We start from the raw sequence: 23,981 nt of genomic DNA, 5'->3' as shown, positions 1-23,981 counted from the left end.
TTTTCTGTTTTTGTTTTCACATTTTAGCTACAAACTATGAAACAAGAATTGTCTACCTTGCCTGAGGTTAACATATTTTGTAGACCAACATAAATCTAGTTTAGAGACTTGACTGATGCTGTAATTACCGACATTTATAGTGATGTATAAATGATTTCACTGATTGACTGTAGGCCTTGTATATATACCGTACTTATTCAGAAATAATGTCTCATTATGATCCCATCAGAGCAATTACTAATAGCTACCATCCTGTATTACTCTATAAGACAAGATGTGATACTCCCCTCCACCTAAATTTTGATTTCATTTTCCTGCAATAAGCCCTACCTCGTCTTTTAGTCATTTAGGAAATATGTTGGACCCCTTGTGCTTCTTACAGGATGAAATACGGTAGCGATATATGATGGTGATGGTCCATTTTATATACCTGGTATGCTATACAATAAACCAGGTCAGGTAAAACAAAGATAATGTTGTATTTAATCAACTATGTAATGTTTCTGTCTGAGGTGTAACAACACTGTCTACCGGCATCTGGGAGTTATCAAAATTCTCTGATGATGGAAGATTGATTGTATCTACAGCAAATAAATTTTAAACCACAATGGCGTCTCTTTTCTTTTATTGTGACAAAAATATCTATTTAAGGAGATATTGTGGCTCCAAGATAAAATCAAATTTTCTGAAGTAAACTGCTTGACAAAGATTCACTGTGGCAAGGAAAATCCATGTGATCAGATTTCCTAATGAGGTTTCAGAAAGAGATCAAATGTTATCGTGCTGAAAATTGATTGTCTCACCAAATTCCTTTCCAAATCAAATCAAAGAAATACGGAGGGTCCTTTGGGAGCTGGTGGAATTATCAGAAAAGGACATCTCAAAAATGCTGGTAGATATCATTACATAATATTAAAGGATTTCAATGAGCATATATTGTCTATAATGATATAAAGAGGATATTCACTTAGTTCCCACTTAATATCACATAATTTCACAAGGGTCCATATGTGAATATCAATAATTTTCTTGAGTGTGAACCACGGGAAAAAAATTAGGTATATTCTGTCATTCTCAATTATCTAGGGATGTGTTATGCAGTACAAGTTACAAGAGTTTTACATACACAACATCCTGTTACGATTCAATAATACCTATTTTCTGGCCGAATGACACATGCGTCAGGCCAAGTATTTGAAGAGGCTGTGGCCTTCCTGGTAACTGTACAATGTACCTAGTAGAACGAATGGTAATGCCTGATAAAAGTTTGATTTCACGAGACCTGAACTACAAATAGGGCAAGGAGCTAACTACAGTGATATCAGTGTTGAGCGCTTTGTACAAGCCATGAGGTGTTTACTTACTGGTACTTATAGGAAATCTACATAAACTATCACAGTTGTACTCTTAAATCTAATCCAGTAATTCATGGATGTTTTAACAAAATAGTCCAATTCTGGATCTAAAATTAGTTCGATCATTTTAATGGACGAAATTTTGAATTATTGTTTGCATCAGACAAGTATAAGCAGATTATGAAAACTTTCTAAATATATATATTCAAGACTTTTAGACCGGATCTTCTCTACATAAGACTATTAGACTGTCTGGAAGGTCGTTGTTTGGGTATTGTAAACATGTACTTTTGTTACCTCCAGGTGTAATATTTATCCTACCTAATATCTTATATCAGAAGTATCAGGATATTGGGACAAGTCGTAGATCCAGCAGTTTCCTCTTTATATATCAAATTTATTTTACAAAGACATAAAAGTTGTCAACATATGTAAACCAATAGAGCATCAAATCTTCTCTTCACAGTTCACTGGTAAACTATGTTATTATAACCAAAAAATCTGACGAGTCAAATAAACCAATCTATGTTATTATAAACAAAAATCTGACGAGTCAAATAAACCAATCTATGTTATTATAAACAAAAATCTGACGAGTCAAATAAACCAATCTATGTTATTATAAACAAAAATCTGACGAGTCAAATAAACCAATCTATGTTATTATAAACAAAAATCTGACGAGTCAAATAAACCAATCTACGTTATTATAAACAAAAATCTGACGAGTCAAATAAACCAATCTATGTTATTATAAACAAAAATCTGACGAGTCAAATAAACCAATCTACGTTATTATAAACAAAAATCTGACGAGTCAAATAAACCAATCTACGTTATTATAAACAAAAATCTGACGAGTCAAATAAACCAATCTATGTTATTATAAACAAAAATCTGACGAGTCAAATAAACCAATCTATGTTATTATAAACCAATCTATGTTATTATAAACAAAAATCTGACGAGTCAAATAAACCAATCTATGTTATTATAAACAAAAATCTGACGAGTCAAATAAACCAATCTATGTTATTATAAACAAAAATCTGACGAGTCAAATAAACCAATCTATGTTATTATAAACAAAAATCTAACGAGTCAAATAAACCAATCTATGTTATTATAAACAAAAATCTGACGAGTCAAATAAACCAATCTATGTTATTATAAACAAAAATCTGACGAGTCAAATAAACCAATCTATGTTATTATAAACAAAAATCTGACGAGTCAAATAAACCAATCTATGTTATTATAAACGAAAATCTGACGAGTCAAATAAACCAATCTATGTTATTATAAACAAAAATCTGACGAGTCAAATAAACCAATCTATGTTATTATAAACGAAAATCTGACGAGTCAAATAAACCAATCTATGTTATTATAAACAAAAATCTAACGAGTCAAATAAACCGATAAATTTGAAAATGAAAAAGAATTTAATTTTTAAATGTTATTTCAAATAGGTAGAATAATGAATTTTGCTAACAGCCCTATAAAAGGGTTTGTTACCCTTATAGGTTCTCAACTCCCTTAGGTCCCCTCCAGCTGTGTAAAGCCTTTTCTACATTAATCACTACCAACACCCCTTTCCCATATTCCTTCATAAATCAGTTATCAACCCATTTCAGTCGTGTCAACCTGTCCTACATCACACTGTATTATAGAGACAAGACTCCCATGTTTTGCTGTCATCCGTTCCTTTTTAACTATGGCTATTTATGATGAAGAGATACCACCATCAATTTGAAATTGCATTTTCAACTGAAGTGTCTTTCTGCAAATTGATAAATCATTTTCTGACAACAAAATGCAATCTCTTTTTCGAGTTTAAAAAATGTGAACACTAATGCAGGCATCAGAGCCAATCGTTTGTCAATACACAAGAGAAACAATATGAATTTAAAATTCAATACTCAGAAAGCTGTTTCATTGACATCAGAACCAAACCTGACACTACAGCGTATCTGACAGATATTCAACATCAATAAAATGAATTCCAAGAAAAATGAACATTATTCTTTTTATCGTTCAATGCTATCAGATTATGTAACATCCTTGAAGTCAATTCAGACACTCGTATGATAAAGAGAGGACGGGTCTGAGCAGTGTAGGTAAACCTTGTACTACAGACACCATGATTACACCTCTTACTGGGTTCTGATTGCTTTCAGTGTGACAAACCTCGCCACTTTCCTTTGAAATAAATAAAAAAATTTCCAAATTCTTGTTTTTTAACTTTTTCTATTTCTCATTTGATCATTGCACTAAATTCTGAGGTCAAGTAATTCACAATGTTAACATTGTTACCCGCAGAGATCAAATTATCGTGTACATTTTAATCTACCAGCGAGACATGTATGAGGGCTTTCTGGGAGGTAAGCCCCCATTTAGTAGTTTGACATGATGTCAGAAGAATTTCATTTCGCTGATGAAAGATACCGCTTATATCCACCTACTGGAATTGATGGAGGAGAAGGGGGTTGTGTTACCTGTCCATTTACCTGGCCACAAGCCCCTATGATAAGATTGTATTATGAACACTTAGAAACTACACAAGCCACACTTTAAACATTTGAAAACATTTGTCAAAGAATAAAACTTATCTTCATTACTCAGGTTTTATAGAAACTGGGCCTGTCCATATTTAAATAACTTTCAAATTAAGATGTATTACATTAGGGATTGTTGTATCAACTACACCTCTACATACATGTAATATAATACATCCAGTATTTAAAGCTGTGGTTTATCCTATTACATTGTTTCCTCTTGGTCTGAGAAGACACAAAAAACTCATGTTTTGATACCTTTGTTTTCAAAAGAGATTGTTTTTGTTTCAAGGATATTTTTCACCTGAGCAAGGTTGGATACCATAGAATGACAGTACTTTATAATCCACTTTTACAATGGTTTAAGTTTTACCACAGAAGCAACTTGCTCCACTGTACATTCTGTCACATCCTCCCAAAGATTAAAGACATTTTAAGATGGTAGAAGCGAGTAAACTCGGAATCCAGAATTCTTACATCAGTCTGCAGGAGTACCATGGGGTACTTTTAAATCTACATTTGTCTCCTTAAAACTAGCATTGATATCAAGTTACCTTGGAAACAGTTACCATCTAATATCAATACACTTCATTAACTTCAAGAAAAAATAGTGTAAATAAAATGTGTGTTATGCTAGATCAGACATGACAATGGGTTTCATTTAAACTCCCTCCACCTGAAGTGCTACACTCATCCAAACAGATCATTGTTAGTTTACGGGGATCATTGGGTCAGAATACTTAACATGTTTAGAGAGATCAGATAAACAGTCTATATTGGAGATAAGTACATAGTTGGCCTTATAAGCTACATGTCTTGTTCAGCCTAGATGTGCCGATTCTATCTCCCAAATCATGTGAGTACTTGTTCTCAAGGTCAACCCAAGGTCATCCCAAGGCCATCCTTCACAACTTTAAGGCATCAATACTTAAGCATGAAGAAACTCCATAATCATCTTCCTAGATAATTTGTTTCCATTGGGAATCTGATTCACCAGCCTTCCCAGACTCAATCAAGCTTTTTCCGCAAATAATTACAACATTAAATCTAATTAACTCAATTGCTTATTTCAACAGCATACATATTAGAATTTGTAATTCAATTTCCAAACCAGAGTAAATGGATAGAAAAAAGCCAAGGATTAAATATTTCTCTATCAGAAGCTACAAAACAAGAGAAGTAGCATACCTCAGGGCCGTGATAGGGGTTGCCGTTGACAATTTCAGGAGAGGCATATAGAGGACTGCCACAGTAAGTTGATAGCAGTTTGTTTTCACTGAAGTAATTGGACAAGCCGAAGTCTGCAATCTGGAAATCAAACAGACATAATTCACTTTCAAAAATACATAAATTACTATCTTTTGACAAGTTAACTTCAGAACAGCAAAACAGTGGTGCCAATCCAAACAGACTTTCAGTGAAATTATTTCAACAAAAGCTGTCATTACTGGAAAAATGAATACCTGGCATGATGTTTACATAAAACTTGTCAAATGCTTTCAGCATATTACATTTTTTATTTCTGGAGTATTACATTTTCATCTTTTTTTAGATGCTTGCACTTAAAAGCATGGATTAAATTTGTACACAAGAGTACTTTGTGGTAATGCAGTTCAATTTTTATACATTACATATACTGATCCATTCAGTAAATATGGCAGTCATGTACACAATGTGTTTAAACAACTTCATTTGTGAACAAAAATGCACATTCATCCAGTCATTTGCATATCACATACAAGTTTTAATTCAAATCAAAATGTCGTATTAGCATGCACAGAATTTTTAACAAAATTTTTTTTCTTTCCCAAGATTTAGGCTGTTTTCACAAACCAAAAGATCTCACTGTAAATAGAATTCTACAGAACTATTGTATAAAGCTTCAGCTTCAGATAACAATAAGATATAAATGTTGTAGTTGAGAAATTCACAGAAGGAGCAGCATTTTAATTTGACATTTGTAGCACATATCATGTTTCTCTCATTTGTCACAGATCTGTAAATCAATGAAACAGAAGTTCAGCATGACAGACACCTCCATCATACATATCACACAACTTTAATGTGGATACAACCTGGAATATATTACAATACAGACATGCATCACAGGTGACATTTGTCTGCAGGCCAGTGATGTGTATGATCCCAGTCGGTCCATACAGTTCATCAAACAGAAATGTGGGCAACAACACGTATTACCACATAATACAAGATGTAAACTTGCACTCAATAATAAATGTAATGTAGTAAAGAAAACAAACTGACGGAAGGACGTAGAACATCATAGTGTGTCGATCTAGTCTAAATAGGAACTAAGTCTGTTGGAGGGTTCATGACATATCTTGTATAGTAGTTTTGTGCTACCAACACACACAGAGATGTACACACAGACGCACACACAGACGCACACAGACACACAGACACTCACATAGACACACACAGATGCACACATAGACACACACATAGATGCACACACAGATGTACACACCAACACACATATAGACACACACAGACACACATATAGACACACACAGAAACACACACAGACACACATATAGACACACACGGAAACACACACAGACACATACATAGATGAACACACAGACACATACACAGATACACACACACACACAGATGCACACAGAGTTAAAGTGACATAACCTTCCTTTTCTAAGTGGTTATAGGTTGTATGTGATAGTTGGGGTGAGAGGGGTGGGGGTAGGGGATGTTTGGTGTAATACTATAATACACTCACCTTGACATTGCCCTCCTGGTCTAACACTATATTCTCAAGCTTCAGATCTCTGTGGACTATTCCATTCTGGGAAAAGAAAATGCATCTTAATAAAAGTGGGATTTCTTTGTTAAAACATAACCAACAGAATTTTGGTTTGTTTATAATTTAAAGTTCTGTGATATGTTTAATATGCCAGTCCAATTTGTCAATTACTGAATGTTAACTGAATCAAATAAAGAACTTTCTGAAATGACTAAAACATTGAAACTAATGTACATACTTGATGACAACAATGAATGGCAGAAACAATTTGTCTGAATATACGACGAGCATCGGCTTCAGAGAGTCGACTGCGATTGCTTATGTAATCATAAAGTTCACCGCCAGTGGCACAGTCCATCACCAGGATAATTCGGTCCTTGTTTTCAAACACTGAAAGAAACAAAATCATCCATTAGCACAAGTGCCACCTTCTTAAGGACAAAATTAAATTTGCAAAAACACAGGTTCAGGTTCCTGTCATATCAAGTCATAACAATCCCTGATCTCATTCCCCATCATTGTGAGTGTCTACATTTCCCATCATTGTGAGTGTCTACATTTCCCATCATTCTGAGTGTCTATATTTCCCATCATTCTGAGTGTCTACATTTCCCATCATTCTGAGTGTCTACATTTCCCATCATTCTGAGTGTCTACATTTAGATATGTCCTAATTTAGTCTATTATATACCATATGGACAGTTTTACTCGGAATGCTACAGATCACTAACCATATGCATTGGTACTAGAGAAGGTACAGACACAGACAGGACCATTTTCTTAATTAACTATCAGCTACAGATAAGCAAGATATTAAAGAAACTTTTGATAAGAAGAATTGTATTGAAGTATTGTACATTAAATATTTCAGAACCTGTCAAGAAAAGTTGTTTACATAAATCTGGCCGAATTTCTCCTTGACTTATTTTATGTTTCTCATCTCCAGTGATTAAACATAATACAGGTGTTAAGTTACATCTCCGTATCACCAGACAACTAAATCCTCGCGACAGTCGATTAGTATGGATAGCAGGTAAAAATACAGCCTCAAGAAATCGTATGATTTATTGGTGAGACATTTGTAATTTTCAGTAGGCGTGTCAGCAGACAAGATAACCTGTTGTGTAGTCCATGCAATTTTTATACACTAACATTAGATATTATGAATGGAGTAGCCTGAGATGAAAATAAAGAATACATTGCAGGAGGGTGCAGAAGGTCAGTCAGTCAGAAGTATCTCTGGTGTATCACGTTCTCAGCTACATTTTTCTTGTTGAGAGAAATTGCTTTAGACATCAGTAAATTTTGGCAACTGTAAAAATTGAAAACTTCCTGGCTAGAATTTTTTTTTTCCGAAGAATTTCGAAGTCTGATCTGTGTTGTAAATGAGAAGTTCTGTGAAAGTATCAAGGTAATGACGTTCCTACAGTGAGATATCCTTAGAGTATAGTGCTGTTAATTACAGTCCAAGATGTCTGCAACTTTGAGATATAAGATTCAACCTTACTTAGGTGATAATTCCGTCATCTTGAATATCTGACTGACATTCTAGCTTTTTTAAAAACCAAGTTATCTAAATGTCAGTGTTGAGATAAGCCATGTTTTCTCCTGTGTTTACATCTTCTAGACGACTGTTGACAAGGATTTAAGTTTTAATGACCAATACCATACATGCTACATCTACACAGGGGGACATATCTGTACAGAAAGTCTCCATAGAGTTTACTTATGTACATTTCACATGAAATTTACATACAGTTTTTTTATAAGGATTGTCAACATGAGTAAGATGATATATTCACCAACATTTTATGGACCAATACACACCAGTATACTTTCTATTAAACAAAAAACTTGTTTTCCAAAATTTCCAAAACTTTCGGGACAACCTGAGCCCTTTCTGTACCTTCTGAACAGCCTGAGCCCTTGTTGTACTTTCGAGACAGCTTGAGCCCTTTCTGTACCTTTGGGGCAGCCTGAGCCCTTTCTGTACCTTCGGGACAACACGAGCCCTTTCTGTACATTCAAGACAGCCTTAGCCCTTTTTGTACCTTCGGAACAGCCTGAGCCCTTTCTGTACCTTCGGGACAGCCTGAGCCCTTTCTGTACCAAACCCCAGAATCTAACTTAAAGGTAAAATATGTGTACCATGAAGCTATTGTAACACGTACATCAACACTGGAACGAATCCAACAACAAACACTACCCTATTTATGATGGACTGGGTCCCACATCAACAATGATAAAGGAGGGCCTGCATAAATTTCCAGTCAGCTGATCACCGAGCACCAAATAACTTGGCATTGGTGATGAAAAAAGACAAGATGACCTAGGACACCTAGGTTTTGGTAGTCAGGTAGTCCCGGATACATCCAACACAAACCCACACCAAACGATTGTATTTACATAAGAATGTATGGTATTATAATAACGTACCAGATTAACCCTGGTGATATACAGTTATACTCTATATATCATCATAGGTCTGTCTAAAACACTTCATCAAAAACAACACACTCACCTCAACAATTTCAGTTTAAGTGACTTACACATGAGTTTTAACAATCAGACAATTGTACAAATTTTGTTAAATAGCAGATTTATCGTGATGATATTACCTACTTTAATTAACTACATTTAAGTTCTGGAACAATTTTAGAAATTCTGTTACTGTTATTAATTTAACTAAATGTGAATTCCTTTCAGAAAAGTGATTAAACTTGGGATTCCAACGGACCTGATCGGTAGCTACTTGTATAGAATATTTGTCCACAAACGTGACCTGTAGGGTACATTGGGAATCAGTACTTGAGATTTTGTACCAAATTTTTAATGCTTACGGAACCTGACATAACCGAGATACCCTTAACATAATGAACAAACTTCAGTACACAAGTCAAACACGTTTTATTTACAAAGCTCCTACAGAATATATAAAATGAGAGAACACTTCTGACAGTGAATTACAACATAATGCTGATCACAGGAAGTCTTGTCCAACACATGTACCTGAAGTGTGTACCTGAAGCACATTCTCCAGGTGAGAACTGCGCCATGATGACTACCTAGATAGCTATGTGAATCAATACCTGATAAAGCCAGACAATTGCTATCTATGACTAATAACTACCGTATGTTGTCCAGGTTTATGATCCGCCCCAATCAATTAATGATACAGCACATCACTGTCCTCTTGAAATTTAAGTTGAGACAACTATTAACTTTCCAACAAATGTATTATGTAAGTGAGTTAATCTGATTATTGTCTTCGCTGTAGTTGATGCCCACTATAACAGTCAGCTTGTTTACTAATGACAGTGTTATATAAATGACTTCATATCATCACACAAGGAGTTGATTTTAATTGTGCTAATGACATCTTAACATTCCCACACATAATAAACATCATGAATGAGGCGACCTGACAGTGTGGCAGTGCTGGAGAGTCTGGAGATTTTAATCCCAGCGACCTGACAGTGTGGCAGTGCTGGAGAGTCTGGAGATTTTAATCCCAGCAACCTGACAGTGTGACAGTGCTGGAGAGTGTGGAGATTTTAATCCAGATGACCTGACAGTGTGGCAGTGCTGGAGAGTGTGGAGATTTTAATCCAGATGACCTGACAGTGTGACAGTGCTGGAGAGTGTGGAGATTTTAATCCCAGCGACCTGACAGTGTGGCAGTCCTGGAGAGTCCGGAGATTTTAATCCCAGCGACCTGACAGTGTGGCAGTGCTGGGGAGTGTGGAGATTTTAATCCCAGCAACCTGACAGTGTGGCAGTGCTGGAGAGTCTGTCTGGAGATTTTAATCCCAGCAACCTGACAGTGTGGCAGTGCTGGAGAGTGCAGAGATTTTAATCCAGATGACCTGACAGTGTGGCAGTGCTGGAGAGTGTGGAGATTTTAATCCCAGCGACCTGACAGTGTGGCAGTGCTGGAGAGTGTGGAGATTTTAATCCAGATGACCTGACAGTGTGGCAGTGCTGGAGAGTCTGGAGATTTTAATCCCAGAGACCTGACAGTGTGACAGTGCTGGAGAGTGCAGAGATTTTAATCCCAGCGACCTGACAGTGTGACAGTGCTGGAGAGTCCGGAGATTTTAATCCCAGCGATCTGACAGTGTGGCAGTGCTGGAGAGTCCGGAGATTTTAATCCCAGCGCCCTGACAGTGTGGCAGTGCTGGAGAGTGTGGAGATTTTAATCCAGATGACCTGACAGTGTGACAGTGCTGGGGAGTACGGAGATTTTAATCCAGATGACCTGACAGTGTGACAGTGCTGGAGAGTGTGAAGATTTTAATCCAGATGACCTGACAGTGTGGCAGTGCTGGAGAGTGTGGAGATTTTAATCCCAGCGACCTGACAGTGTTGCAGTGCTGGAGAGTGCGGAGATTTTAATCCAGATGACCTGACAGTGTGACAGTGCTGGAGAGTGTGGAGATTTTAATCCAGATGACCTGACAGTGTGACAGTGCAGAAGAGTCTGGAGATTTTAATCCCAGCGACCTGACAGTGTGGCAGTGCTTGAGAGTGTGGAGATTTTAATCCAGATGACCCGACAGTGTGGCAGTGCTGGAGAGTCCGAAGATTTTAATCCAGATGACCTGACAGTGTGGCAGTGCTGGAGAGTCCGGAGATTTTAATCCCAGCGACCTGACAGTGTGACAGTGCTGGGGAGTGTGGAGATTTTAATCCAGATGACCTGACAGTGTGACAGTGCTGGAGAGTGTGGAGATTTTAATCCAGATGACCTGACAGTGTGGCAGTGCTGGAGAGTGTGGAGATTTTAATCCAGATGACCTGACAGTGTGGCAGTGCTGGAGAGTGTGGAGATTTTAATCCCAGCGACCTGACAGTGTGGCAGTGCTGGGGAGTGTGGAGATTTTAATCCAGATGACCTGACAGTGTGGCAGTGCTGGAGAGTGTGGAAATTTTAATCCAGATGACCTGACAGTGTGGCAGTGCTGGAGAGTGTGGAAATTTTAATCCAGATGACCTGACAGTGTGGCAGTGCTGGAGAGTGTGGAAATTTTAATCCAGATGACCTGACAGTGTGGCAGTGCTGGGGAGTGTGAAGATTTTAATCCAGATGACCTGACAGTGTGGCAGTGCTGGAGAGTGTGGAGATTTTAATCCCAGCGACCTAACAGTGTGGCAGTGCTGGGGAGTGTGGAGATTTTAATCCAGATGACCTGACAGTGTGGCAGTGCTGGAGAGTGTGGAGATTTTAATCCCAGCGACCTAACAGTGTGGCAGTGCTGGGGAGTGTGGAGATTTTAATCCAGATGACCTGACAGTGTGGCAGTGCTGGAGAGTCTGGAGATTTTAATCCCAGCGACCTGACAGTGTGGCAGTGCTGGAGAGTCTGGAGATTTTAATCCCAGCGACCTGACAGTGTGGCAGTGCTGGAGAGTGCAGAGATTTTAATCCCAGCGACCTGACAGTGTGACAGTGCTGGAGAGTGTGGAGATTTTAATCCCAGCGACCTGACAGTGTGACAGTGCTGGAGAGTGTGGAGATTTTAATCCCAGCGACCTGACAGTGTGACAGTACTGGAGAGTGCAGAGATTTTAATCCCAGCGACCTGACAGTGTGACAGTGCTGGAGAGTGTGGAGATTTTAATCCCAGCGACCTGACAGTGTGGCAGTGCTGGAGAGTGCAGAGATTTTAATCCCAGCGACCTGACAGTGTGACAGTGCTGGAGAGTGTGGAGATTTTAATCCCAGCGACCTGACAGTGTGACAGTGCTGGAGAGTCCGGAGATCCTGATTATAATATGTCTGATCACCTGTCTGTTCAAGTTAAATGCTTCTCTTTGAGATTTTAATTATCACATTTTAGAAATCTATTTGTAACACAGTTAAAATTCCTGCATACAATACAGGTTATGAAATCTCAGATATTTGTAATGAATCCTGAACTTTGCATGCATTTCAATATTACAAAAAAAAAAAAAAAAATTAGTGTTTCAATTCTGCCTTAAGTGCAGTCATAGAAGTTAAACCATTCATATTTTTGTGTGTTGCCTTTGAAGAGTTCCAAATGACCCTTACAATAACCTTTATGCAATAAGAAGATCTTGGCATTTACGTAACAAGGTGTAGGATCTGCAGTTTCTGGCAATTGACAAAGGCAGGATTGAGAATGAAGTATGCCTACAAAGCCAATGTACAGGTGTACAGCCGTGTCCTTACCAAATTATTAATGGAGCAATGTTCTTAATCACCAAAACATTCCCCAAAGAAACAATAGATTAGCAAAACAACTGACTGGTCCGTTCAATAATTCAATTGAGAACAAACTACCTTTAACCATGTGTGGTATTCAAGGAATTCACATAAAAAATCTAATAACTCTGGTAGATTAACACACTGAAGAAAGGAATTGGAACAACGATATGCAATCTGGACAATTTCCCGGTGGATAAACCAGACCTGTCATTGGCAGGTCCATTCCTCACGCACAACATTCACAGACCATGACACTTTCTCAATGAAAATCGGACAGAAACTATCTCTCTTTATGGTAATCCCTAATTGAATTCTTCTGTAACACAACCTTACAGAATTCCCTTTTTTACGCTGAATAATTCATAAACACCAAAGAGCATAACTAAATGTGTGTTAATGACCGAAACACACAACTCTAACCTCTGTGCTGACAGACTGACACTTTGAAAAGTAACTACCCTCGACCCCTAACCATCTCAGACAAACTAGTAACTACTTCAGAAAAAAAAGACGGAAATAACATTACTATAGAAATCCTAATGATAGCCCTTAGTACACGTACATAAATATAAATGGGAAATCTTGTCTGTTCTTTGATAAAAACAAAGAAATCTGCCAGAAAACTGAAGTCATACATATAGAAACTGGCAACAAAATTAAAGTGGTTTGTCTAGCTGTTTCAAGTTGTGAATGATTTCAATTTCTGAAAGACAGACATGGAGTTCATAAAAATGGCAACACATTCATTACAATGCATGATGGGAGACAAGGTGTCTACCTATCATAGGAAGTGTGACTCTACTGCAACAAAGCTGGAGGTCTGTATTCTGATTGGACACAGAAAGAGATCAGCATTTTAATGAAGTTTGTGCTTGGATGTTGACTTTTAACTTGCCCCTTGGCAAGATTTAGAAAGTGCATGATAAACTGGATATTAACAGTGTATTCTTCTAGACAGATCAAACACTACTTCACAAAGACATTTATCTCCCTGGGAAAGGAACTCATACCCCACCACAACATATTGTAGGTTTTCATTTCTGTAAATTTCTTTCAGTAGTGAAAAACAAAACAATCTTGTTGCAAATAGAAAGTATACATTCCCTCGTTAAACAATTGAAATAAAAATGTACCAATTTCACTGTAAATTTGTGTCTAGTTGTTGTACGATATTACCACAGAGCACCCAGCTCCCATATCACCATCGTTTTATACCAGCTCCGATATCACCATCGTTTTATACCAGCTCCCATATCACCATCGTTTTATACCAGCTCCCATATCACCATCGTTTTATACCAGCTCCCATATCACCATCGTTCTATACCAGCTCCCATATCACCATCGTTCTATACCAGCTCCCATATCACCATCGTTCTATACCAGCTCCCATATCACCATCATTCTATACCAGCTCCCATATCACCATCGTTTTATACCAGCTCCCATATCACCATCATTTTATACCAGCTCCCATATCACCATCGTTTTATACCAGCTCCCATATCACCATCATTCTATACCAGCTCCCATATCACCATCGTTTTATACCAGCTCCCATATCACCATCGTTTTATACCAGCTCCCATATCACCATCGTTTTATACCAGCTCCCATATCACCATCATTCTATACCAGCTCCCATATCACCATCGTTTTATACCAGCTCCCATATCATCATCATTTTATACCAGCTCCCATATCACCATCGTTTTATACCAGCTCCCATATCACCATCATTCTATACCAGCTCCCATATCACCATCGTTTTATACCAGCTCCCATATCATCATCATTCTATACCAGCTCCCATATCACCATCATTTTATACCAGCTCCCATATCACCATCGTTTTATACCAGCTCCCATATCACCATCGTTTTATACCAGCTCCCATATCACCATCATTCTATACCAGCTCCCATATCACCATCATTTTATACCAGAATGAACATTTTATCACCTTTTTTATTTTTTCTTTTATTTTACTTTCTGACTTTTTTTCCCAAATTTTTTCTGAGAAATGTTGTTATACCAGGAAAGGTTATATACCATATCTGTTTAACAAAGATAGCCAGTTATCTTGTGAACCTGGGCTCCACCGAAGTACACAAGCCAAGCAGCCTTGTGTGTAGTTGTTTACACCTGGATGTGTACATACTTATGATGTAAATCTTGGTCAGGTTAGATACTGTAGGTATGATCCTTCACACCTACTGATAATGATTCTAATCACGACACAACTTCCTCATCTAATTTTAGTCCTACTTTACATGATAAAATGATCTATATTTAGACTGTCACATCACATGAACTAAGATTTATGTATGAATTTTTTTGGAATATTTCTGAAGAATGTGACATATGTAGACATGATATGCACCACTTAAAGCCACTTAGGATGTCAAGTGTAACATGGGGAGAGAGATAACCCGAGACAGAAGCTGATAACCTCCTTCCCCCCCCCCCCCACCACCCCTCAAATTTACTATAGTACTCCTGTCAGCACACTGCACACAAAAATGACATTCCTAAAATTCTCCAGCCAGTCCACCAAAGTTATGACAGCGAGCATCTCCCCACATCAAGTTCAACGTTCATTTTCATTCTATTGATTTGCTTTTTCCATCTGACAAAAAAATGTAAATGAATGTTTTTACAAAGCTTAGGCAGACAGGATTTTGTCAAGGGGAACTTCCTTCTGATGTTCATGCCGACATCAGTTGTACACAGCCGTGGAATAATTACATAGATAAAACATTAATGCCGATCATTTACCTTCATTTATCTCACCAAAGATTCACTTTATCTTAATAGCATTTTAATCCCAGAATGAATCACACTTTTATTACAGAACAAAGCAATTGCATAATTTCCTGAGTTCAATCAATCACATTTTTATCGCAGAACAAAGCAATTTTATAATATCCTGAATTGCCTAATCTACTAAAAACTTGTTAATAGAAGAGTGAAATATTCGTTTTGAATTAATGACCTCCAAAATGTTCGTTAAAATGATTATGTTGAGATGTTGACACTGGCCCTGTTTTATCCTAGATCCTAGAGGGGTTGGAACTACTCCAGCTACAGACCTGATAAACTTGGTATGAAGGGCACATTCTTGACCACATATAGACCCTTTCTGGATTTATGGGGTGGACAAAGCCCCCTAGTAGGATCAATCTGACCTTTAATCACTGGACAGGGCCCCCTTAGTTGGATTTTGATACCTATGTTAGCACCCCAGCGGTATGAGAGGTCTTATCTCTCGTTTGACCTCAGGTCAGCCCCGATATTACATAAAGCTGAATTAAATCTTTTCTTACATGAACAGCACAATAAAAGTATAAAAATGCTGACCAACGTGAAACATGTGATATGCTGACCAAAGTGGTAAACAGTGTGTAGAGAGGGTGGATCTGGCGCACATGATACCCTATATAATAATTCTATGGAACAACAGCACATGATACACTATATAATAATTCTATGAAACAACAGCACATGATACCCTATATAATAATTCTATGGAACAACAGCACATGATACCCTATATAATAATTCTATAGAACAACAGCACATGATACACTATATAATAATTTTATGGAACAACAGTATAATAATTCTATGGAACAACAGCACATGATACCCTATATAATAATTCTATGGAACAACAGCACATGATACCCTATATAATAATTCTATGGAACAACAGAATATGATACCCTATATAATAATTCTATAGAACAACAGCACATGATACCCTATATAATAATTCTATGGAACAACAGAACATGATACCCTATATAATAATTCTATGGAACAACAGAACATGATACCCTATATAATAATTCTATAGAACAACAGCACATGATACACTATATAATAATTCTAAACTTCAAACTATGTAGAATGACTTTCAAAATTGAGAGTGTAAATTTCAATAAATCTTTCTTTAATGTTTATTTGGTATAACTTTTATCACTAAAGAAGAGTTTATGTCATAAAGGCATCGCAAATTACCTCATAACGGAAATGATAAAACAGAGTATTGCAAAAACAATGTATTGTGATGGAGAAAGTTATGTACATAAGACATGCCAGTTATTTAGCTTACAAAAGAATATTAAGTTTGAAAAGAGATAGCTGCAGTGTTAAGACACCTGGGTAGTTGCTGTCACACTAAAATGAACACTCTGAATAGCTCTGTACAGCCCCGTCACCAATCAACAAAGATTCCTAACATAGGACAACTACAAAAGTCTATCGGGTTACTCTGATCTTGTCACAAAAAGCCATTCTATCAGGTCAGCTTTGAAAGTGATTCTCCAGTCAGCAGACAGCTAACATATTACATATGGTCTAATGTCACTTCTGGAATTTTGGAAGCTTGGCAATTGCCTATCACAGGTGTGAAATATCTTTTTATTTATATTTTACTAAATAGCGGATTACTTACTACACCGACTCGACCTAATGACGTTCTAGACCACCTGTCTGAAGATCTACCTCTAGAGACGCATGGACCTGTCTGAAAATTCATATGGACCAGTCACAAAGACCTGTCTGAAGATTCACATGGACTTGTCTTTAGATTTACTCAGACCTGTCTGTAGAATTGTGCGAACATGTCCATAGAGTCACATGGACCTGTTGTAGACTAACATGGACCTGTCCATAGAGTCACATGGACCTGTTGTAAACTAACACGGACCTGTCCATAGAGTCACATGGACCTGTTGTAGACTAACACGGACCTGTCCATATAGTCACATGGACCTGTTGTAGACTAACACTGACCTGTCCATAGAGTCACATGGACCTGTTGTAGACTAACACGGACCTGTCCATAGAGTCACATGGACCTGTTGTAGACTAACACGGACCTGTCCATATAGTCACATGGACCTGTCAATTTAGCACTTTAACACCACTTCTGCTCTAGGTAATAGTTTCATACACAAACACTAAAGTTAACAACAGAAAAGTGCTCCTACCAATAGCTTTTGTAACACAACATAACAATTTCTGGAGGTAAAAACAAACAGTCTCAGTACATATATCACCTTTACACAGAAAACATGTAATGCCAATTTTATTGATCTCCATTATTTGTCCAGTCACTTCAACCTGGCCACTTTGTACATATGTTTGTCAGTCATGCAACCTTACATTTTTCGATTGGTTCTATTACACACTGGTGGCTTTCTTTTCCTCGATCACCTATATACATTATATTTACAAGGGTTGTGCTAATACTGTTACGTGTAACTCAAACACCGCCTATGAGACGAGCGAACACTAGTATTTAATGACTGGTCTAAGAATGTAAAGAATCCGTGTTTCCTTAACAAGCTACAACAGATCGATATAAGTTTAAAATTCAGATATTTTATGAGGTGTTCAAAGCTGTTTATTGTGCAGACAGCCATGTGTTTATGTCACCATATTTACAAGCCTGCACACATTACCCAAAGTACTTATTGAGCCGGTATACAGAGTGTATTCAGGCCACTGTGTAGACGAGGGAGATTTGCTTGACCACAAAAGACCAGGTGAATAAACACTTATTTAGGTGGTCTGAGCTGACCAGTACTATCAATATCCGATACAAATGACCAATAATTTAAGTACTTAAGAGATGGTGAATTGGTTTAAACTGTCAGACCTCCCCGATTCAAACAAAGATGGATGCCTGTGTAGTCTTTGTCCTGTTCCCCCACGCGAGTATTTGTTTGGTCCTGATGGTCATCACTTAAGCCATTGTGGTCACTTGTACTGTCCACTGTTTACTATATACCCTTATAATCATTTTGTTTTGATATCGGTTAAACTTCTTATAGCCTTGATAGAAAAATACCCCTTCCTGGTAATGATGTCATGAACAGGAACATCTTTAATGAGCCCCACAAATCTGACTCATGTCCATCCTTCTAATCGTTTTCTACAGTGAGTTCTATCCATCCTTCTAATCGTTTTCTACAGTGAGTTCTATCCATCCTTATAATCGTTTTCTACAGTGAGTTCTATCCATCCTTATAATTGTTTTCTACAGTGAGTTCTATCCATCCTTATAATCGTTTTCTACAGTGAGTTCTATCCATCCTTCTAATCGTTTTCTACAGTGAGTTCTATCCATCCTTCTAATCGTTTTCTACAGTGAGTTCTATCCATCCTTCTAATCGTTTTCTACAGTGAGTTCTATCCATCCTTCTAATCGTTTTCTACAGTGAGTTCTATCCATCCTTATAATCGTTTTCTACAGTGAGTTCTATCCATCCTTCTAATTGTTTTCTACAGTGAGTTCTATCCATCCTTATAATCGTTTTCTACAGGAGTTCTATCCATCCTTCTAATCGTTTTCTACAGTGAGTTCTATCCATCCTTATAATCGTTTTCTACAGTGAGTTCTATCCATCCTTATAATCGTTTTCTACAGTGAGTTCTATCCATCCTTATAATCGTTTTCTACAGTGAGTTCTATCCATCCTTATAATCGTTTTCTACAGTGAGTTCTATCCATCCTTATAATCGTTTTCTACAGGAGTTCTATCCATCCTTATACTCGTTTTCTACAGTGAGTTCTATCCATCCTTATAATCGTTTTCTACAGTGAGTTCTATCCATCCTTATACTCGTTTTCTACAGTGAGTTCTATCCATCCTTATAATCGTTTTCTACAGTGAGTTCTATCCATCCTTCTAATCGTTTTCTACAGTGAGTTCTATCCATCCTTATAATCGTTTTCTACAGGAGTTCTATCCATCCTTATACTCGTTTTCTACAGTGAGTTCTATCCATCCTTATAATCGTTTTCTACAGTGAGTTCTATCCATCCTTATAATCGTTTTCTACAGTGAGTTCTATCCATCCTTCTAATCGTTTTCTACAGTGAGTTCTACAGAAATGTTGTTTGCATGTTACCTTTTAGATTTCAGGTAAAATCAAAACAACCTAATGAATCACGATACCTTTCTTTTTCTTGTCTTTTAAAAACACGCATTTTCATACCAACTGTAACCTTGAAACAGACACAGAACATGTCAATATTAACAGAACTCAAAATTTCTGTGACAGACAGGGCCCTAAACTCTGTCTGACATACAATCACCAGCAGTGACCAGTCGCCAATTCCCATGGCAACATCACATTTTTTGTAATGAAATATTACACCAGCTACCTCCTATACATGCAATCATGTAATTTTGACTATAACTAATACATTGTAAGATCAGTAAGACAAAGACTATTGATAATAGCCTCACAGACATTCTAATCAGGGGCAGACTTCACTTCTAACAAGCTCCCAACATCTGGGTTACACCAACGTTTTGATGTTGTATTGTTCTTGCAAGTTGGATGTGAAATAGTTTAGCATGTGCGCTGCCCTTAGAAAGGGTGACCAATGAATTAGAAGTAACACAATACAGGGCCACTTAGGAAACCATCTGCCCAGCTATGAGGGAAAAGAAAACATTTCAAAGGCTATAATGAGGGTTATGAAAAGCTGTGAAGTCCCCTCCTAACAGGCCTAGGGACTGATCACACAATGTGTCAGGTATCTATATGGGTGACATCATCCTCTCTGTGGTCGTAAGGCTGTCCTGTTGTTGCCATGGTAACAATCTCACTTTTCATCCTTTGTTTAACTATGGCTTGTTATCGACAATATGGGGCCAAACGATATTCTTTCACTTTACTAAAACAATCCAAACTTGTCAGAATTAAACGTTTTCTTATCAGTCCTAAAAGTTAATTTGTCATCTGTAACGTTATCACTGATAAGAGAAGAAACTAGGAGTCAGTTAGGTCCATGAGAACAAAATCATATTTAGGCTATAGTAGAGTATTTAAAATTGTAAAATAGCAGCTCCTGAAAATTGTTAACAGTACCTGTATTCTGCAGTATATTTGTATGGTATCCAACATGCTGATCACCTGCTTCGAGTTCAAGTTTACATTGATTTTGTTTCAAAATTCTAAATTCAATACAGCAGACAAAACACTACAGATTTAATGATAGCTTTTGTATAGTAACAACAGTCAGGAATAAATAGAAATACTCTTACCTTCCCGGACATTGACGATGTTAGGGTGGTTTAATGAGGACAGAATCCTAATTTCTCTGCGGAGTCGAGTAAGGTCTGTATCATCGTTGATCTTTCCTTTCTTTATGTACTTTATGGCCACCTTAACACACAACAAACACCAAATTGTTAGATCAAAAAAACTTGTTCACAAATCTGCAGTGCATTAACATTAGAACCTTCCATAGTCTTTGTGAGCTGGGAATCCTCCCTAAACATAGTGAGCTGGGAATCCTCCCTAAACATAGTGAGCTGGGAATCCTCCCTAACCATAGTGAGCTGGGAATCCTCCCAAAACATAGTGAGCTGGGAATCCTCCCTAAACATAGTGAGCTGGAAATCCTCCCTAAACATAGTGAGCTGGAAATCCTCCCTAAACATAGTGAGCTGGGAATCCTCCCTAACCATAGTGAGCTGGGAATCCTCCCTAACCATAGTGAGCTGGGAATCCTTCTTAAAAATAGTGAGCTGAGAGTTGGAAACTCTCACCAACTTTAGTGAGCTGGGAACCCGTCCTAACTTTCATGAACTGGAAACACAAATTTTATTCTCTTTAACAGACCTATTTGAAGAACTTTTAAACGCCTTTAAAATTTGTTATTGTAACAAGGTATATATGTATTTTATACAGTTGGTAGTTTAGAAATGAAATTTGTAAAAATCAGTGCCAAACAGAACTCAATTAAAACAAGTTATGGTGATAAAGGGTGTCAAAAACATGCTCTATTTCAGGATTTTGACCACAACTAGTAGTATTGACATAGAAATTTGAAGGTCACAGTCATTTAAGTGGAAAACAATAGAGATGAATATGTACATGATTATGAGCATGAATAAATTCAACAATATTGGGTAAACAATGACAGAGTGTTTTCTATCTACATGTGGTAGATGGCTGAACTGAAGGGTAGCTAATCTCTAGACTAACAAAACTACCAACTCATATTAATAAACAACTTGTACAGCAGACTTAATCGCCTGGATAATTGTGCTTAAGGTCACAAGACCTGGCATTTCTTGCTAAAGTACCCATGTGTATAGTATATATACGGATTAATAGATGTACGCCTAACCATGATCGACAAGAAATTGAAGTTTATTGGGTACATTTACCCTGTCACAATATTTTCATATTAATACTTGGTTGTAACGTACCAAGAGACCTACTGTGAGTGCCGAGGGCAATATGAAGTTTCTATGTCATGATTGTGACCCCACTCAGTTCAATATTATGTGGTTTATCTGTAATTTACCTGTATATCATGGGATATTGAATATGTTTTATATTTTTCTTAACTTAAATTGTTTTATAATCTTTATTTGCCAGAAACATCTACTTTCAGATATATTCATAGTTATTTCTTCATTCAGTATGAAAACATGATTGTTCTTCTCCCCCCCCCACCCCCCAATAAATTGGCTCTATGAACTTGTCTGTCATTTTCTTTTCAAAGAAATTCTAAAAGGTTAACTTGAAGAAAAGAAATCAAAGCAAACGGTAAAATTCTGACCTGTTGTCCACAGCTAATGGCCCAGGTAAGATTGGAGACAGACCTATAAATGAAGACCCCAGAGACTTTTGTTGTCAACTGCAGTATAAAACTGGTATTCTTTTTTAATCAAAATGGTTACACCCATGTCCAATGTATGTATCTGAATACATTTCAACAGAAATCAGGTGAATCAAAGAGTTTTAACGATCGGTGTAAAGAACTACTTTCTATCAAGATTCGTGACAGATTAGAATTTTACACACAGTTAAATCTTAAACAGCCCAAATAGACATTAACAGCTTAATAAGTTTACCTGAAAACTATGTTTTCTATATGTTACATGTATCTGGTATGAAAGCATGTACACCAGGATGTGTTGAAGTAGACTTGTGACCTACTCCCGTTGTTTTGTACTCCCCCCCCCCCCCCACCAACAACTCCATAATGAAAATTTCCTACAGCTGACTTCAAACTTTTAAAGTCTCCATTCCAAACCCCAATCTACCAATCACATTGAACTTTAGTCTAGTATTTCATGTGGAAGGGATAAAACACTGAAAACTAACTTCTGTCACCTTATTCTACCTTTAGGTGGCACTTTAAAAAATACCTGTGGTTTGTTACACACCCACTCGGAGTCTAAATCTGGACATGGGTCTATGACTCAAATCATATCAAATGATATATTTGGCATATACAAACATGATATGTCTAGAAAATGTTCTCTTTGTTAAACCACAAAATAAGGAATTTGCACGACTGCTAATTTAATAATATTTTATAAATCATTAAATGGCAAAATAAACCAAGTGATTGATGATCAAGACTCTGTAGAAAATGTCCATTATCAAGACTCAGTAGAAAATGTCCATTATCAAGCTAGAAGGAATGCTATTTGAAAATGTACAGGGAAATGAAACAATCATCATGTTTTAGTATTGCTTTATGACTAATGAAAACCTATGTAATCAGCACTAAGGCACAAGAAGGCACAGGTAAACCAACAAAGGTAATGTAAAAAACGAGGACACGGTACCCCAACAAATCGTTGATTACCTGTTCAAATATCAACCCGGCCTTGGTTAAATTTGAAAGCGAATACCTGGAATATATTACTAATATGATATAAATTCTTGATAATAGAGATAGTTTTACACTAAAATATAGGATACTGATCGTGATTCACCTTCATACACCTACGTTTTTTTATACTTTACAATAACAATCAACGTTGTGGCGTTAATCCAGACACAATGCCCGGTATTAGCAGACCTTTGTTCTATATTACCTAGGGCACATTGCTATTCCTAAGACGCTATAGGATAATACTACCCTCAGATTTCTATTGGGAACAGTCATGAGAAAAAACCTTGGTGCAAACAGCATTCCTTGACAGATAATCTTTGATTGTAAGACGATAAGGTTTGAGGCGACCATTCATTGTCGCAATGACCGGTTAACCTAACTTATACAAAACTAAT

The 23,981-nt window shown here is 37.1% G+C and overlaps 1 protein-coding gene across 1 annotated transcript in view; it reads right to left on the bottom strand.

Moving 5' to 3' along the window:
- Positions 1–23,981, bottom strand: part of LOC132543486 (NUAK family SNF1-like kinase 1) — a 33,064-nt gene that overhangs the window by 4,787 nt on the left and 4,296 nt on the right. Inside the window, exons 3-6 of the mRNA XM_060206994.1 lie at positions 20,990–21,110; positions 6,931–7,082; positions 6,669–6,734; positions 5,102–5,221 (exon numbers count right to left, since the gene is read on the bottom strand). Of these exons, the coding sequence (XP_060062977.1) occupies positions 5,102–5,221; positions 6,669–6,734; positions 6,931–7,082; positions 20,990–21,110 (459 nt within the window). The remainder of the gene's footprint in view (positions 1–5,101; positions 5,222–6,668; positions 6,735–6,930; positions 7,083–20,989; positions 21,111–23,981) is intronic.

The sequence above is a fragment of the Ylistrum balloti genome, unplaced genomic scaffold (genome assembly GCF_031769215.1).
Source record: "Ylistrum balloti isolate Yb309-2 unplaced genomic scaffold, AGI_CSIRO_Ybal_v1 Utg369756, whole genome shotgun sequence".
Classification (NCBI taxonomy): Eukaryota; Metazoa; Mollusca; class Bivalvia; order Pectinida; family Pectinidae; genus Ylistrum; species Ylistrum balloti.
This window is presented reverse-complemented; position numbering and strand designations above follow the sequence as displayed.